This window comes from Sceloporus undulatus, chromosome 4, assembly GCF_019175285.1.
Source record: "Sceloporus undulatus isolate JIND9_A2432 ecotype Alabama chromosome 4, SceUnd_v1.1, whole genome shotgun sequence".
Taxonomy (NCBI): Eukaryota; Metazoa; Chordata; class Lepidosauria; order Squamata; family Phrynosomatidae; genus Sceloporus; species Sceloporus undulatus.
This window is the reverse complement of record NC_056525.1, coordinates 131,211,544-131,230,693: the sequence shown is the minus strand read 5'-3', so window position 1 is coordinate 131,230,693 and position 19,150 is coordinate 131,211,544. Positions and strand designations below refer to the sequence as shown.

The following is a 19,150-nucleotide window of genomic DNA, read 5'->3' as shown; positions in this document are numbered from 1 at the left end:
AAGATATAATTTTAATTTTGCTAGTTGTTTATGTCACAACTATTAGCATTACACTCAGTGCTATATGGAACTTATGATTTATGAGTAACATTAGTGCAAAAAAGCATTGCAACTGCCATGCGGGACTTGAAAGGCAGCTGCCACCCCTTGAGATCTTTTGAGTCCCACATGGCAGTTGCCGTATGGGACTCAGAAAGCAGCTTTCACCCATTGGAGCATTGAGTCAATTCTGTTTGAAACTGCAAGTCCGACTACCAGAAGCCCCACCTCCCACATTGGATGATACCCCAAATGGGGACACCACTGGTTACAGAGAGTATTTTCTGTTCATTCATGCCCTCACCTGCCACACAACCCAGGAGCATTCCAACATTTCAAAAATGAAAACTTAGGACTCAGAGATGAGTAGGTATGAACAGAGACCTCACCCAGTGACCATGGATCTAAGAAAAAGCTAATTTTGTGCAGGGATGGAGAAAGTCATTTTCATTTTACAATAATCATAGACTCATAGAATCCTAGAGTCGGAAGAGATCCCAAGGACCATCCAGTCCAACTCCCTACCATGCAGGAATACAGTCAAAGCACTCCTGACAGATTAGGTGCCCAACCTCTGTTTAAAAACCTCCAAAGAAGGACATTACCACACCCTGAGACAGCATATTTCAAACAGCTCTTGCTATCAGGAAATTCTTCCTAATGTTTGGGTGGGATCTCTTTGTCTATAGTTTGGATCTGTTGCTCCGTGTACTAGTCTCTGAAGCAACAGAAAAGAAGCTTGCTCCATTCTCAATATGCCATCCCTTCAAATATTTAAACATGGCTGTCATGTCACCTCTTAACCTTCCCTTCTCCAGGCAAAACATACCCAGATGCTTCTCTTGCTTTCCCTTTCTCCCTCCCCTCTCTTTTTCTTGCCCTTCCACTTTCTTTAGCTCAATGATTCCAACAAACAACTTAGCAAAATTCTTTGGTTTAAGAGCTGTACAGTCTTAATCTGTGGTGTCTGGTTCAGAACACACAATGATCATCAGGATGCAAATAAGACTCCCTCCCACCCTATTCCAAGCTGCTTTTACTTCTTTGATCTAAATTTTATAATTCCCCAACAAAAGTAGTTTTGCTCAAGAGAGCTAGGCTTTGGGAAATGTTGGTTTTTAAATTTTATTTATTTAATTAATAATTTAATAACTTAATTCCAGAAAGATTTACTGCTGAAATTTCAGAATTACTCAAGCCCTCCTGTTTAAAAGGTTTGGGGGATTATCTCTTTTCATTGACACATTTTCAGCTAATTCATATCTTTCAATTTGATTTTAATGTGCTAGTAGCTATCACTGCTCTGTCCAGAGGTGAAGGTTTTCTGGACTTGGTTGTGGTGTCAGGTGCTTTGGCCCTAAGCAATTCATCAGTAAAAGACCGTATTCATCTTTAAATTTATGGGGAATTGGGGCCTGGTGTAACTATCTCAGTATCAAAATGGCTGCCTGCCACAGATGCAGCATTTGTGGTCCATAATATTTCAAGGTCATCATAATACTCAGATTCTTCACATTGCCCACATAGTCTGATGAATGCTTGTTGTCCTGCTTTTTCTAAAGCATGTATAAGCCAAAGAAGGTTTTGGACTCCTCAGAACTGACCAGCATGACTTCAGAGACACTCACATACAAGCTGTCCTGCCTGGAAAGGTTGAACAAGGCACCTAGATAGCTACTTTTGCCCCACATGCGCATTGGTATGCAGTAGTTCATCTTTCTGTCTTCCATCAACACCTGTATGTCAGGATAAGCTGGATTTCTTTTAAACACAACATGGTCAAGAGGCTTGGTGGTGCAGGCCTGACCCCGGAAGAACACTTTGGAGTACACAAAATAGACACCAGCTTCATCAATCACTAGGCCTCTGTTTTCATAGTGAACTCCAGAGGTAAAGGCATGTCCATAGGTACTTTCCCACTCCAGTGGAAGAGACTTCTGGTTGGCTTTGCCTAGAAAGATAAAATAACATTGTGACTACAAAAGACAGCAATGAAAACATTTCTTCCAAACTCCCACTATGTTGCAAGATGTCCTAATGTTGTGGGCGTGGTTACTGATCTTTCTAACGTACAAGATGCTGAATCAGATACCAGTTTTTGGCTTTTACTTTTCTAGTGGCTGTTAACTGAGAATCTTGACCTTGAAAGCAATAGCAATAGCAAGTACATTTCTATACCGCTTATCAGTGCACTTAAGCACTCTCTAAGCAGCTTACCAAGTGTAAGCTAACTGCCCCCAACAATCTGGGTACTCATTTTAGCGAACTCATGAGGATGCAAGCCTGAGTTGAGCTTGAGCCCTTTTGCTGGTACTGAACTCGCAACCTTATGGTTTGCGAGCGCATGGCTGCAGTACAGGCATTTAACCACCAGAGCTCCTGCTAGTCCTTTTTGGACATGCAAAAGGACATGCAAAATAATTACCTCTCTCCCTGTTAAAGACATCCTCCACATTATCTTTTCTGCTTATACAGCAAGCTGGTAGCCCTGTCTGTTCCTCCCTTCAGCTCCTGTGATCGATACTTGGCCTAGACTTCATGGCAGCCATACAGACTTGCACCAGCCTTAGCCTCAAATGCAATGTATCAAAGTTGTGTCCGCTTATGAATCAGCATCATTCATTGCTATCACAATGAGCCTCAGACAATTTAAAAAGCCACATTTAGAGAATTGGTTGTTTTTATATTAGGTGCTCTGTTTCCACCATAACTTCTGAAGTAGGGTTTGGTTCTGCAAGCCACAAATGGCTTGTGCCCTGTGTCCAGAGCCCACACATCTTCTCACTTTTTATGGTGGTTATGGAGAAGAAATTATTACAAAGGTGCGAAGTAGAATTTGGGAATGCAGTGAGCAAAAAGTGATGTCAAGTTATTTCAGATCTGCATCCAACATAAATGGGAGATTGCAGCTTTCCATCATTACAGCATGGAAGTAGTAGGAGATGCCACACTCAGCAAAACTATCTCTTCCAGGCCTTGCCTGGTACCCATAGTGACCAAACTATACATTTGATGGTAAATCAGGATTGCAGAACCAAGGTCTTTGCCAAACATCTTGCCTTAGATTTTAATTTTCATGAGACATACGAGTCCCCTAGGTGTCTGGTTCAGAACACAGAATGATCATTAGAATGCAAGTGACTCCCTCTCACCCCATACTAAGCTGTTTTTACTACTTTGACCTAAATTTTGTAACTATCCAACCCTCCAAAAGTAGTTTTGCTCAATATTGCTAAGCCTTGGGAAATGTTGGCTCCTTAAATTTTGTATTTAATTAATAATTTAATAACTTAATTCCAGAAAGATTTCCAGTTGAAATCAGAATTACTCAAGCCTTTCTGATTAATTTTTTTTTGGGGGGGGGGGGGCTCTTTTAATTGGCATATTTTCAGCTTAATTCATATCTTTTAATTTGATTTTAATGTGCTAGTCCTAAATCCAACTGGCAGTTTCAAACAGAATTGACTCAATGATCTAATGGCAACTGGGTCAGCACTCTTGTCAGTGTCATTGGTTGTGCTCTACTTGGGACTAGCAATTGAGTTTAGGCCTTAAAAGGCAATGGAGTACAGTAATTTAGTGAAGATAGTGATGCTGAACCCACCTCTTGTTTCTCCACTGACTACTTCCTTGACTGCTTTTGCCCAGTCAGAATCCCCAGACATCTCTTGCCACATTTGGGAGGAAAGCCCAGTGGGGTGGGAGCAGTGGAGATGATGTGGCAGATGGTGGAAGTATCAAGCATGTCCCACCTGCTGTTTTCTAGAGCATGCCCTCTCCTACCGCTTTTTAAAAGTTCAGGGAAGACTGGTCATCAACACAGAATGTCTAGGTTTTCTATTTTATAGGTTCCCAGAAGAACATCAGTCTAGCTAGTTATTTTGTCTGCAAGATTATTTAAAACTCCTTTTTTTTTGCTGCCCACCTGTTAAGTGTGCTCTGTTCTTGAATTTCATTTTTGCTGTTCCATTCAGAACCTCTGTATTACAGTAGAGAAGGGAAAAAGGTTAATAAAAGAAAATTATCCTAATGCTTAAATAGTATACTATAATAATAATAATAATAATAATAATAATAATAAATTTTATGTGTGTTTCCCCGCCTCTCCCATTGGATCAAGGTGGGGTTACAGACTAATTAAAAACCATTACACAATCTCATAAAAACCGGATAAATTAACTCCAATATAAAATTCTACAAACTCTATAGACAACATACAACAGGGTAAGGCAGGGAAACAATCGCATCGGAATACTATTCATTCTGCAGAGGGGATGGCTTGGGAAAAGAGAAAGCTTTTAAGTCTCTTTTTGAATGATTCCAGGGGTGTTACAAGATGGAGCTCCTTGGGAAGACTATTCCAGATCTGTGGGGCTGCTACGGAAAAAGCCCTTTGGGAAGTAGAGACATATCTGGAAGATGGTATTTCCAACAGGTTCTTCCCGGATGTTCTAAGTGTGCAGGGCGGATTATATGGGGAGATGTGGTCCCTCAAGTAACTCGGGCCCAAGCCATGTAGGGCTTTATAGGTGATAACCAACACCTTGTATTGCGCTCGGAAGTGAATGGGCAGCCAGTGGAGATCTTTCAAAATAGGTGTTATATGGTCAAACCTGGATGCACCAGTGACCAATCTGGCTGCCATGTTTTGTACTAACTGAAGCTTACGGGCTTGGTACAAGGGTAGAGCGCATTACAGAAATCTAAGCGAGTGGTTACCAGAGCATGTACAACTGTTTCAAGGTCCCTTTGGGCCAGGTAGGGTCGCAGCTGGCGTATCAACCGAAGTTGATAGCAAGCACTTCTGACCGTCGCATCTACTTGAGATGTCAACTGCAGGGACGAATCCAGAAGTACTCCTAAGCTGCGAACTTCGGCCTTCAGGGGAAGTGTGACCCCTTTCAGGACAGGTGGATAAACTTCCTTCCCCGGGCCTGCGGAATCTATCACAAGCACTTCCATTTTCTCTGTATTCAGACTGAGTTTGTTTTCCCTCATCCAGCCCATTACCGACTCCAGGCAAGCATGCAGAGGAGAGACGCCATCCTTAGACACTGCATCAGTCGGAGACACAGAGAAACATATTTGGGTGTCATCAGTGTACTGATAACACCGTGCCCCGTGTCTCTGGATGATCTCTCCTAACAGTTTCATGTAAATGTTGAACAAAGTGGGGGACAAAATAGCTCCCTGAGGGACCGCAGATGTTAGTTACCTCTTAGAGGAGCAAGTGTCCCCCAACTGCACCATCTGGAATCTGCCCGAGAGGTAGGACCGGAACCACTGGAGCGCAGTGCCCCCGATGCCCAACTCCCTCAGGCTTTCCAGAAGGATACCGTGGTCAATGGTATCGAAAGCCGCTGAGATGTCCAATAGCACCAACAAGGTCACACTTCCCCTGTCGATGCCCAGACAGAGATCATCGACTAAGGAGACCATGGCAGTCTCAACTCCATATCCTGCTCTGAAGCCAGTTTGAAATGGGTCCAGATAATCAGTTTCATCCAAAACTGCTTGCAGTTGGAAGGCAACCGCTCTCTTGATCACCTTACCTAAGAATGGCAATAATGAGACCGGTCTATAGTTATTCCTTACCAGGGGGTCCAGGGAGGGTTTTTTGAGCAACGGTTTAACTGTTGCTAGTTTTAAAGTAGATGGAAATTTTCCCTCCCTATTGCTAAAGCTCTTTAACACTTTGAACATAAATTCTGAATAATAAAGAGGGCTTAGTGGAAATTGGTGAAATTCAATTTTTAAAATGTTGCCTGAGTCTGGATGTGACACGTGATCAGTGGAAGGGGGAGGTGGAAGAACGCAAGGGGGAAGGAGCACAGGAAACCACTTGGTCTAAGGGATGTGGGCCATGCAGACCACACCAGATGTCACCTCTGAGAAGGTGTCTCCTGGTGCACTTGTGCAGAAGGACTGTCTTCCGGTGTGCACTGCCATACCTCTTTAGGAGAGTCCTGGAGACTGAAAGTGCACCCACGTGGAAATGGTGGTGAAGACAGCTGGGATGCTGTGAACACACCACGTCAAACTCCTGGAGGCCATTCCCTTCACTGAATGTTGTCTGGACCCCTTCAGGAGTTGCAAACAAGGTGGTAAACCAGAATGGCCTGGGAGACAATGGTCCCTTCAGGTGTCCTGGTCTACCTCACTGTCAACAGCAAAGAGGCCAGCCTCTTTTCCCCAGTGCCCTGATCTATCCATGTGGGACCACTGGACTAGTTGGGGGTGTGCCAGGCAGTCTATGGGTGACAACACAAGTTACCACATTCGGGTGACACCAACCCTAATAATGCCACTGTGGGGGAAATGGGATATTTCAAGAAAGAGTTGGGATATAAAACCATGAATATGTAGGCAAAATCAAAACAAAAAAGAACTAGAAAGTCTCAATACTTCTTGGGACTTTTTGTTCCTTTCTGGATAAGCCCTGAGAAAAGACATACACAGGTGGTAAATTGCAATTACATCTATGTATGTCGCCATGAGGATTCTGACCACTGTTTTTCCCACAGCCATCTGTGAATGAGCTAGGAACACATTCCTCAAATTTTGAGCAATTGCCTTTTAATGTTTACTTTGCCTTCAACCTGCTGTTCACATCCAGCAACATTTATCTGTTTTACAGGTGAACATAGATCCTCATACACAGTCACCATACTAAAACTATATATTGAATAAAAGATTTGATGGAGCCAGTCATCTCTATCCTCATTCCAGAACCTTATACACAAAACGGGAACCCTCCCTGTACTCTGTTATTTTCAAATCCAGTCAGAGTAATGGCAGATTTACAAAATGCGGGGATTCCTTGCAAGAGGCCATTCAGCCTTTTTTTTAAGCTGGTTTGCATAGGAAGTCTTTCTTTCTTTGGGACTGAACTGACTCTGAAAACTAGTAGGCTTAGACTCAAAACAGATGCGCCAAATACGGTGGCTTCCAGCCACTTTGGAGAGCATGGCATTCAGACGATGCATGTCCCCAATGCAACCAGAAGGTGCTCTGAGAATGGCTAAGGTAATCCAAAGCCGCTGGAAAAAAGAGTGGCAAAAGCCGCTCCTGCTGGTGGCCCGTTTGGGACCGTGGTGGTGGCCCACTACGGAAGTGGGCCATCTGGTCGCCATGGCTGGGGCTGGAGCAACCTTTTGGCCCATCTGCATCACTCCTTAGTCTGCCTGTGTCCAGATCTCTGACCACTAGTGAATAAATTGGTTGTTACTCTAGTTCAGTGGTTCCCAACCTTCCTAATGCCGTGGCCCTTTCATAGAATCATAGAATTGTAGAGTTGGAAGAGACCACAAGGGCCATCCAGTCCAACCCCCTGCCATGCAGGAAATCTCAATCAAAGCATACCTGACAGATGGCCATCCAGCCTTTGCTTAAAGACCTCCAAAGGAGGAGACTCCACTACACTCCGAGGGAGTGTGTTCCACTGTCGAACAGCCCTTACTGCCAGGAAGTTCTTCCTAATGTTGAGGTGGAATCTCTTTTCCTGTAGCTTGCATCATGTTGTGGTGACCCAAACCCATGAAATTATTTTTGTTGCTACTTCATAACTGTAATTAAATAGGTGTTTTCCAATGGTCTTAGGCAACCCCCATGAAAGGGTCATTCGACCCCCAAAGGGGTCCCGACCCACAGGTTGGGAACCACTGCTCTAGTTCAATATTCAGAAAAAGCTTTAAAACAGTTACATTTCTGTATTTTTAAGATAATTATATGCTATACAGTAAGAGCATGGCAGACTTATCTTTTAGGAACAAAACAACAACATTCTGGTTATTCACCCCTCAACTCCCTGCTTCAGGGAGCAGGGAGCAATAGATAAGGCAGACCTTTACAGAAATTTCCATATTTTCCCAAGAAGCACAAGATTTGGGGGTTCCAAGAGAAGAGAAAGAGAGAAGTTAATCTCTAAGTAGCATTTATCAGATACTTAGACCTGGTAGTTTCACTTAATAATTTTTCTCTCACACAATGAGCAGTAGCCAGATAGTGAAAATGATGCAAGTTTCCTTTGGTCAGAACCAAGAGCTATAGGCCCAGGAAATGTACAGTTAGTCCTCTAGGCAAAATAATATGAAGTACAAATAAATGAGGAGGAACTCTGGCACATCATCACCAGGATACAAGAGGATGCCTAATTTTTGTATTGCTGTCCTGCCTCCCAACCCAGAACAAAGCCTTACCTTTGAGCTTTTCAGGAGACTGTGTCATCTGTCCAGAACTGGAAAGCTGTCAAGGTAAAAGGCAGACATTGAGACTTGAGGAAACAAACTCACCCCATGCTATTGTAAATGAGCCACCCTGTTCTTAAGTAGTACAAATCCAGGCAGGCTTCTGTGCACTGGATACCCACCCTCACTCCGCTGAGGAAGCATTCCAGGCACTCCTTTCTGGTTTCCTTTGCCTTTAATAAGCAGACAGATGATAAGTTACCTCTTTCAGTGCTTCTAGTTCCTGCTGCAGATGGGAGATCTGAAACATTGCCAACCCAACTCCACTGAGGGCCAGAAGGGTCATTAAAGCCACCATCAGGAAACAGAGATATGTCCCATCTCTGGTGTTCTGCTTATGCCTTTTCTTCTTTGGCACAAGGGGTGGGGGGCAAATGTCTTGATGGGGCACAATCCCATTGAGGGACAATCCCGATGGGGCATAATCAGTGCTAGAAACTGCACTGCTGCTTGTCCAGAAGACCTGGGGATAAATACAGTGCTGGTTTTGTTGCATGGCAGGAAGACCCATAAAGACCCACACGTCTCTGGAGGCTATTCACTCCTGCTTGGGCAAGTTCTGATGCTGGGTCAGAGAATTTCTCTCTTCCTGTGCTGCATCCCCACACAGCACCTGCACCCACTGCACTGAAAAGTCTTTGAGCTGACAGAAGGAAACCTCAGAGCTCCCACCCACTGCTCTGATGCAAGATAACTGAGCCCCATGACTAGAATGCAAAATCTACCCAAGTGTCTTGTCCACATTCAGAGGTAACCTTTATAAAGTTTTTTTTAATGATTTTTATTTCTGTTTCCACCTTAAACAACACGTAACATACACTTGCACATAAACACATGCACTTGCACATAAAGTTATGAATATATTGAGGAAGAGCTAAAACTGATTTTGGTTGTTGATTCTTGTTGTGACTCTCTCTGGCTTCTCTTTCTTTTTCACTTAATTAACAGAACAGTCATTTTTTTTTAAAAAAATCTTGCATGTCTCCAAAAAAATTATGGTCTCAAAATGTACCCCAATACTTTGATCTTGCCACTATCCCATGTTTCATATACTGATTTGTGAGCCTAGTATTTTCCAATCTATCTTTGTTTCATTTCTGGTTACAAGACTCTGCCCCTGGCTGCAGTGAAATTCATGCAGTTTTTAAAATGCTTCCCCCTGTTAAAGTACACTATTTGTTTATTTACTTATTTAAAATATTTATATACTACCCTTCTGTAAAAATGTCTCCTAGAACATTTGATAACAAAGCTAACATGATAATTCCTGCCCTGAAGCTCACACTTTAAATAAGACCTGATGCACAAGCGAAAAAGATATGGGGAGAGAGGAGAGTGTCAGGCTCCCAATTGCCACCTCCAAACAACAAGAGGCTGTGCTTCCTAAAAGTAACAGCTTTATTGAAAGGTAAAGGTATAGGCAACAGAAGTGACTTCTTTGTCAGGAATGAAGATACATAGTTACAGATGGGTTATATAGTCCCACGAGCAGACCCATCCCCATTAAGCAATAAAGTTAATTAATTGGATCAGTCTTTCCCGCGCAGTGAGGAATCTCCACCCAGATGACGTAGTGTCCTCTCGTCCGGCCTCCCCGGCCTGTTCCCAAAACAATTAAGTTCTCACCAAGTGTTATCTCCTCCTTGCACCTGTGGCCTTGAAGCCCAGACATCCCTCTCTACTAAACTAAGTAATATAAAACCTTAACAACCTATGAGTATATGTAAGAATGGTTATATATCCCATCATCCCACAACCCAACATACATGGTAGCATATAAAGCATAACAACAACATATATTAATATCAGGAACATATTACTATAACAGTCTATAGGTAGTAGCATTAACTCTTAAGGTGTTACACCTCCCAACACAAGGGCCGTCTCGGCCTGGCTGGGTAACTCCCTAACATTGTAACATTCCAATCCTAATAAACAAGCACAGAAGCTAGCCATCTATCTATCACCTTCTAGTACATTCTAACTAACCAATATATATCAAATCCATTATGTACTTAATCAAATAATATCTAAACAAACCCTAAACTAATAATCCCTCTGACAGAACCCCCAAATGAATATATAAATGACAAATGAATATATGAATGCAGGGGAGTTCTGACAGAGAGGATGACTTCAGTGTTATATTAATTTTCATGAGAATGTTTGTCACACCACTTTCCTTAAGTCTTTTGAATGATTCCCTCAATGCTGTCTATGTCTAAGGAGGATGTAATCTAAGCATCATTGTGTGAAAAGAATTTGAGCTAGATAAACTAGCAGCACTCTCTCTGATATGGAACTTGGCTTTCTGTTGGCATGTTTTAAGTGGGGAACTTTACCAAGTTTGGGACCATTTTGATCTTTACCTAACCTGGGCAGACTGCACTTTGCCCACCTAACACCACCCTGCACCCCCTCACCAATGTTCAGTATGAAAAGCCACCAGCATGCAAAGATTCCAGAGGTCTGTTGAACATATTTCACATCCCAAGTCCCAGGCCATTTCTAAAAGGCTCAAAATAGCCTTTCAAAAAGGCAGAAGTTTAAAAATTCAGCTAGTTGTATCCCCAGGAATTTTCTGGAGGAGGTAGTGCAATGAGGGACCTCTTCACCTCCCAGAGAAATCAGCTAATTGGCTGAAGTACTAAGTTCCTTACAGCTATAGACTAAATATATGGAGGGGGTGGGATTGTGGCCCCTGGTCCCATCCCACCACACATCTGAAAGGGCAACCACAAAAGTACCAGTGTATTTATTTGGGAACGCCACACAACTGGGATCTCTGACCATATGTAGATGCATCTATCCATATGCTTTGGAGCATGAACAGTTGTTATTATTTGATTAATTTTTATTCATTTATATTCCACCCCACGCACAGTATCCCTTTCAGGCCCTCTGGCTTATACACACTGGTCAGGGATGAAGTTGAATTATGTTTCTTGCTTCTTCTTCCACACATTTAACCTACACCAACAGACAAAGCAAAAGGGGCATCTCTACCAGAGATCTTCAAGAGCTGCTGCTACTCAGAGGAGACAACATTGGACAAGATACAGCAGCTTCCTAAATACATGTTTTGCCACACAGAGGCCCTGACAATAATGACTGTCAACAGCAGAACAGACTGCCTTGGGGAGCTGTGGGCTTTCCTTTACTGGAGAGTTTAAAAAATGGACTAGACAGTCATCTGCTTGGGGTGCTTTAGCTATAGATTTTCTACATAACCTTTGCAGTCCCTTCCATCTCTATAATTTTGTGCTTCTGGCATAAACATATGCTTTATTAGGGGTGTGTAGGCAGAAAAGAAAATGAAAGGTGGTTGCTGTTATTTGCCTTCAGTAATTTCTGACTTTGGGTGATCCTAGAGATATCTATCTCACACAAGCTAGCTTGTTTTCTGCTGCTGCAGAGACTAGGACCCGGAACAATGGATGCAAGCTACAGGAAAAGAGATTCCACTTCAACATTAGGAGGAACTTCCTGACAGTAAGGGCTGTTTGACAGTGGAACACATTCCCTCAGAGTGTAGTTGAGTCTCGTTCCTTAGAGGTCTTTAAACAGAGGCTGGATCGTCATCTGTCAGGGATGCTTTGATTTAGATTTCCTGCATGGCAGGGGTCGGACTGGATTGCCCTTGTGATCTCTTCCAACTCTATGATTCTATGATTCTTTCCCAGGCTAAAAGTACCTAGCTCCCTAAATCATTCCTCATAGGGCATGGTTTCCAGACCTTTCACCATTTTGGTCCTTCTCTGGAGAGCTTCCAGCTTGCCAATCTCTCTCTTGAATTCTGAAGAACTGTACACTGGATTCCTGTTGAGATCTGACTAAAGCAGAACAGAATGGCACTATTACTTCCCTTGATCTAAACACTGAACTCTTATTGATTCATCCTAGGATTGCAATGGCTTTTCTAGCTTCTCCATCACACTATTGACTCATGCTCAGCTTGTGATCCAGTAGGAGTCCTAGAACCCTTTCACATGGACTGTTGTCAAGCTAAGTGTCACCCATCCATGTGCATTTCATTTTTCTAAGATTATCTCCCTGTTGAAATTCATTGTGTCTCTAATCTGTTAAGGTCATTTTCAAATCTGATCCTGTCTTCTGAGGTATAAGTTCCCTTCCTAATGTGGTGTCACCTGCAAATTTGATAAGCATGCCTTCTATTCCTTCATCCAAGTCATTGATAAATATGTTGAATAACACTGAACCCAGGACAGAACCTTGTGGCACCTCGCTAGTCACATCTCTCCAGGATGAAAAAAAAATCATTGGTGAGCATTCTTTTGATTTGGCTGGTCAATGAATTTGCATCATTTGCTCCATTTGCCCCATGTCAAGCACTGTTTTCCTTTTGGGAGAAGACTTGAGGCAAAGGAGATGTTGAATAGTTCTGCCTTTTTTCTGTTCCCTGTTAACATTTCTCTATCCGCTCCACAATTGCTCTACCATTTTCTTGTTCTTTCCTTTGTTATGCACCTAAAAAGCCCTTTCTGTTGTTTTTAACCTTGATAGACCTGAGACTGAAATATTGCACTTTAGCTTTCTGTCTTTCCCCTTACACATTATGTCTATTTGTTTGAAATCCTCTTTAGTGAGCCCCCTTCCCCTTTCCATTTCTTGTATATTTCCCTTTTAAATCTTGGCTCAGTTGAAAATTCCATAGACATCCTTCCTGGTTTCTTGAAACACCTCCCATTCATCCTCTCACTGGAATTGTTTGAAATTATGCCTTCAATATTTTGCTTTAAAGAAACCTCTATCATGAACCTGATTCTCATATACTATTCCTGACCATGAGATCACTCAATATTTCCCTAAGTTACTGAAATCTGAGTATATTTGGCTTCTCTTTTCCACTGCATAACAAATTCCAGGAGAACATGATCACTGCCACCTAAGGATCCCACCATTTCCACCCCATTAACCAGGTGATCCCTGTTGATTAGGATCAGATCTAAAAAAAAAGCAGATCCCCTCGTTGCCTCTTCTACCTTCCGGACAATGAAATGGTCTGCAAAGCAAGTGAGGAGTTTGTTGGACTTTACATTGTTGGCAGAATTTGACTTCTAACAAATATCAGGACAGTTGAAATTCCCCATTACAACTACATCTTTCCTTTCTGAATGTGTGTTTTTCCATTCCAGGAAGAAATCATCCAAGTGCTCAGTCTGGCTTGGAGGTCCATAATAAACCTCCATAATGTCATCCCTTTCATTTCTCTCCCCTTTAATTATTACTAAGAAAAGATTTGAACCTTTAATCCCTCATAGTGCCAGCCAACACTCAAGCCATGGTGGCTCTTGAAATGGGGTGGTGGTAGTTTAAACCTATTGAGTTTTAAGGGCTCCCACCTTTAGGCCTTTTAATGTTATCCTTCTTTTAGGGGCAAAATGACTGTACAGTTCCAGTGAAGTCCCTCTCCCTGCCCCCATACACCACCTGTGCTGCTTATTTTTTGGCTACTGAACCATTGTGTTAGGTTATGCCAGGATAACAGTGGAGCATGCTGTAGTGTCATTGTAAATCCTCTCCTCAAGGATTTGCTAGTGCAGGGAACCTGGTTGGTATCCTATCTCCTTCTAGTTGGAATAAATGAGAGTGCAAGATTGCAATGTGTGTTTGCTATATGATCACCCCTACCCTTTTCCCATTTTATAATTCACAAAAACTACAGATGAGCAGACAAATAGCTTTAAGGGTTTAAAGTGGTTAGAGGGAAAGAAAAACATTTCTCTTGATATACATCCAATTTTTTCATCTATCACCTTTGAACAAGAAGAGTTTTGAAATGGTATGAGCATTTGCTTTTAAAGACACTGTTGTTGTTGAAGCAGAAGCAGGACAAGAAGCAGTTACTCGTTCAAACCACTCTTGTCACTGATAGAAACAATGTCTGTCAAACCTAATGAGTCAAGAGTATATCTTCTTCAAAAGACAAAACTACGCCCACCAGTGAACATGCCATCAACACCAGGCTGGTGCCCCTTGATCTGGAAACAGTGAGCTTCTTCTGCCCACAACAATTTGTGGTCCGCTCTGCTCTGCTTCAAGAGTTCCAAAAGGAGTGGAACAGTTGGAGCATTCATACTGATTAAATTATTCCATAGCATTTTGCTTTGTGCCTTCTGTTTACTGCAAAAATTTATTTGCACTGCATAACTGAAACTGGAAAAACGTTCCCTCTCTTATCAGAACAAAAAGCCATTCAGGAAACATTTGGGCTAGTAAACAGCAATCAGGGCGCACAGCCCTATTCCTGATCTCTTCCTCAATCATCATTTCCCCTCTGATGTTTCTCCTTGTTTCTCCCTTCTCTCCTTCTGTCCTCTTCACAGCTGCATATCTGTTCCTGTTCCATGCTACCTCAATCTTACATCCTTCCATTTCTCTGGTGAAGGAAATGACATTAATGTTCCAGCAGAACATTAACAAAGTGATAAAAAGGCAGAACAGAGGGCAATTACAAAAAGAGATGGGCCTAAGGGCACAACACGACTGAACTAAAATGGATGTCAAGCTGTATCATAGAATCATAAAGTTGGAAGAGACCACAAAGGCCATCCAGTCCAACCCCTGCATTCAGGAAATTACAATCAAAGCACCCCCAAGAGATGGCCATCCAGACTGTGCTTAAAGACCTCCAAGGAAGGAGACTTCACCACTCTCCAAGGGAGTGTGTTCCACTGTCAAACAGCTCTCACTGTCGGAAGTTCCACTTAATGTTGAGGTGGAATCTCTTTTCCTATAGCTTGCATCCATTGTTCTGGGTCCTGTTCTCTAGAGCAGCAGAAAACAAGTTTGATCCATCATCAATATGACATCCCTTCACATATTTAAACAAGGCTATCATATCACATCTTAATCTTCTCTTTTCCAGGCTAAACATACCCAGCTCCCTAGGGCGGGTTATAGACCGCCCATTTGGGGAAGTCTGGACCCGCCCCTTTTCCCGGAGTATTGGGGCTTCAGTGGCTACACCAGCAGCCGCTGAGGCCCCGATCCGCCGCTTTTCGGGCTCCGGGGTGTCCCTGGGGGTGTCCCTGGGGCTTGGCCCCTTTCTCTTTTAATCCGCTGGGCACAGCCATCTGAAGGCTGCGCCCAGCGGACTAAACCAGGAAGGAGCTCTGAAATGGAGCTCCTTCCTGCTCCGTGTTTAGGGCGCACTAAGCGCCCTGGGGCAGAGCAAGGACATCACGTCCGCGCTGCCCCATCTAGAGGCGGTGCAGCCGTGACGTCCTCACGGCGGTGGCCATATGGAAGGGCCGCCGCTGTTTAGTGCGTGACGGGCACGCACTAGGGTTAGGGCGGTGCAGAAGCACCGCCCTTTTGTAATCCTAGTGCGTGCTCGTCACGCACTAAAGTGCCGGTGTGTAACCGGCCTAAGTCTCTCCTCATAGGGCATGGTTTCTAGACCCTTCACCATTTTGGTCACCCTCCTTGGGATATGCTCCAAGTATTGCTATGTTTGTATGTTCCATTTCTTGTTTTACTATTTTGTTTTACTAGTAGAGGTGCTCAAAAATGAAAAGAATATTCAAAGCTGTACTATACATATTATACAATGTATAATTTATATATTCTAAAAAATAGAAACATGGCATGCGAGAAGCATGAGTTAAGAGAAGCAAGACATAGTAAAATAAGAAATGGGACATATAAACACAGCAATACTTGGAGTGGGACAAGAAAACGGACAACAGTGGGACATTTTGATTTGGAAATTACACAGTGCCATACTCATTATATGAAAGTACAAGAGGAAATAGAGTGGAATTAATAGTGAGGAGAGATGTAGCAAGATCAGTCAAAAGATATAAAGCAAAATCAGATTGAATCATGTCAATAAGACATCAGATAAAATCCATCAATATTACCATGATCCAAGTTTATGTACCAACCACAGAGGAAGAGGAAGAAGAAATTGAGAGATTCTGTGATGTACAGGAAGATGTGATGTGACGTGATAACACATCAAAACAAGATTTCTTGTTAACCATAGGTGATTAGAATGCAAAAATAGGAAGCAGAGGAGAGTCAAAGATTGTAGGAAAATTTGGATTAGGATCAAGAAATGAAGCAGGAGAGTGATTGACAAGAGTTTTACATGGTCAACAATCTATTCATTACAAATTATTTTTCATACCACTTGAAAGAAGACTAGTACACATGCATATCACCAGATAGTCAACACAAAAACCAGATAGACTACATAACCGGTAACAGAAGATGGAGAAGCTTGATTCTTGTGGCAAAAATGAGACCAGGTGCAGACTGCAGCACAGACTATGAACTACTAATATCAAAAATTAGAATAAAGCTAAAGAAGACCACTAAACTAACTATCATGCTGAAATATGATCTGAAGAATATCGCACCAGCAGTTAAATATAACATGAAAAATAGATTTGTACTATTAAATCCTATTTACTGGGAGGCATAGACTGCATACCAGTAACTGTAGTTCTTTGATTGGACATCTGTGAAACCACACAAATGGATTATCTTACACAAATGGATTGTGAAAGATGCAATGAATCTTTCTGAACCTTCTAGAGTGTTACATAAGTGTTTTGGCAGTAGCCCCACCAGCCTCCAGCAGTATAGTGGCATTCCTGCCAAAACTGCCAGTTCAATGTACACCAATATAGTGTCAGGGATGATGGGAGTTGTGGCTCTTCACCTGGCCTGGAACTCACCACCTGGTTGTGCACCACGCTGACCAGTTTTGGCCAGTTGTTGTATCTTTGCAAGAGTTGCAGAGAACTGGCTGAAGACCCCGACAAACTCTCCTAGCCTTCTCACTCTTGCTTCCACAGAAGTCTTCACCCTTCTTCACCAGGGTCCTGCTGGTTCTTGTAGCTTCACCCAAGACACCAGACAACTCAGTAGTCTTATATAAAAGATCTACTTTATTCTACTATATACAGCTCCAAATACTCAACTCCTCACTCTCCAATCCACTCTACTATCCACAACTACAACATACATTGGGATGTATAGTCCTTATTATAGCCATATCATGGTACCACCTACTGTGGTCTGTTTCCACCCAGTAGGCGTGTACATCATTCCCATTGGTTCTCTTTGTTCATCCCACAATTAATGATTTCATCATCTCAGCCTTGACCACTTAACAATTGTCAGGTGTGTCCAATTATTCACTATGCACTTCTTGTCCTTGGCATTCAGGACCTGTTAATTGCTTTACCATTCACACCTGTGTGGTTCTCAATTGGCTTCTGCTGAGTCACTCTGACTCTCACATACAAGTTTTATTTCTCTTACTGTATAACCCATGTGGCTTTTTCCTTGACATATAGCCATCCATAGGACCAGCAGGACATGATGAGAGGAGAATGACCACTTGAAAAACTAGTTACATGTGTGCAACCTGTACTCCATCTATGTGATTTCTGTGTCTCACACAAGTGAGAGATTAGCTAGCTATACAAGAAAGAGGTGAGAGTGCCATTGCAAAAAAGCCAAACATTTACAAACATTAAGTAAAATCCAAGACATCAGTGTGAAAACTGAGCATAATGCCTTCCACTCATATAAAGCAATAATGGTATAGAAGCAGTTTCAAGAAATGGAAGTGCTCTGAAATATCAAATACAGTACAGAAGTCAAATTTCAAAGATAAAATCAAAATAAAATGGAATGAAGTACAGCTCTCCCAAAAGTAGTGTCAGCCCAGGACCTTGAGTCTACTCTGTAGTGAGTTATGAAAGTCATAGACTGCAACCATAGCTGCATGACAAATGTCCTCAAGTGGCACGCCAGCCAGGAAGTCTGAAAATTCAGCAACAGCCTGCATGAAATGGGCTCAAATTCCAGTTGGAGGGTCCTTTCAAGGCAGTCTGCATGCTGGATCGATGCGCAATGGGAAACAAGCAGTCACTTCTTTGTTGATGAGCAGCAGATGGAATCTTTGAGGCCTAAAAAGCTGCAGTCCTGTCAACATAGAAGACCAAATGAGACCGTAGGGCAAAACCTAAAATTGTTGTGCCTTTGCTCCTTTTCTTTAAAAAAAAAATTGTTATGCCTTTCCCCTACTATAAAGCACAGAAACCTCTGGTGGGATACCCAAATTGAAATATGGAAGTAGACATCATTCAAGTCCAGTGTGGCAAACCAATCACTCTCTTGGGCAGGGGCAGAATAGAGAGTCACCATCCTGAAGCATGGTGAATGGATGTAGTGATTGACATCTTTGAGGTCCAGCATAGGATGCAGAACCTTGACCTTCTTGGTTTCAATGTGTTGTGGAGGAGAGATGAGTTCAATGGTCCCTTTTTGCAAGAGGGGACCCACCTCCTAGAATAGTGGGATGGAGGGAGGAGTGAATCGAACGATGCCTGTGAGAGGATACTTCTGGAACTGATGGCATAGCTTCTTTTGATAATGTCAAGTAGGGCAGAATTTCTCAAGACAGTTGTGAAATGGAGGAGTAAGCATTGGAGGTACAGTGGTGTTTGGTATTAAGGTGGTAGCAGAGCTGACGTCTGGGAGGGAGTCAAAGGAGATGTTTAGAAGTCTCTACTTGATGATTCTTAGTCTCCAGACTTAAATTTGGATCCAGGTCAGCTTTTACCTAGCAGAGAAAGCCAGTGGAAAGACATGTTGATGTTGAGCCTGAGATGGCCTGTACAATCTCTTCAAGGCCATGTCATAACCAGTAAAGGGCTGGACTTCATGCTAGGCTAGATTAACAGATTGAACATGTATGTCCTAATGGTGGACTGCATCTTTTGCATATGTTTTAATTTTGTTACTGTTTCTATGTTGAAGAGACCTTCATTATTTAATTGCAAATCTTTAGCCACTGATTGTGCCTGCTCAGAGAAAGCCCT

At 42.5% G+C, this 19,150-nt stretch overlaps 1 protein-coding gene across 1 annotated transcript; it reads right to left on the bottom strand.

Moving 5' to 3' along the window:
- Positions 1-1,447: 1,447 nt before the first annotated feature.
- On the bottom strand, positions 1,448-8,823 carry FASLG (Fas ligand). The gene is made up of 4 exons (XM_042462157.1): positions 8,488-8,823; positions 8,238-8,283; positions 3,965-4,018; positions 1,448-1,990 (listed from the first exon to the last, which is right to left on the bottom strand). The coding sequence occupies exons 1-4, from the start codon at positions 8,794-8,796 to the stop codon at positions 1,596-1,598; spliced, it is 804 nt and encodes a 267-aa protein (XP_042318091.1). The 5' UTR covers positions 8,797-8,823; the 3' UTR covers positions 1,448-1,595.
- Positions 8,824-19,150: the final 10,327 nt, after the last annotated feature.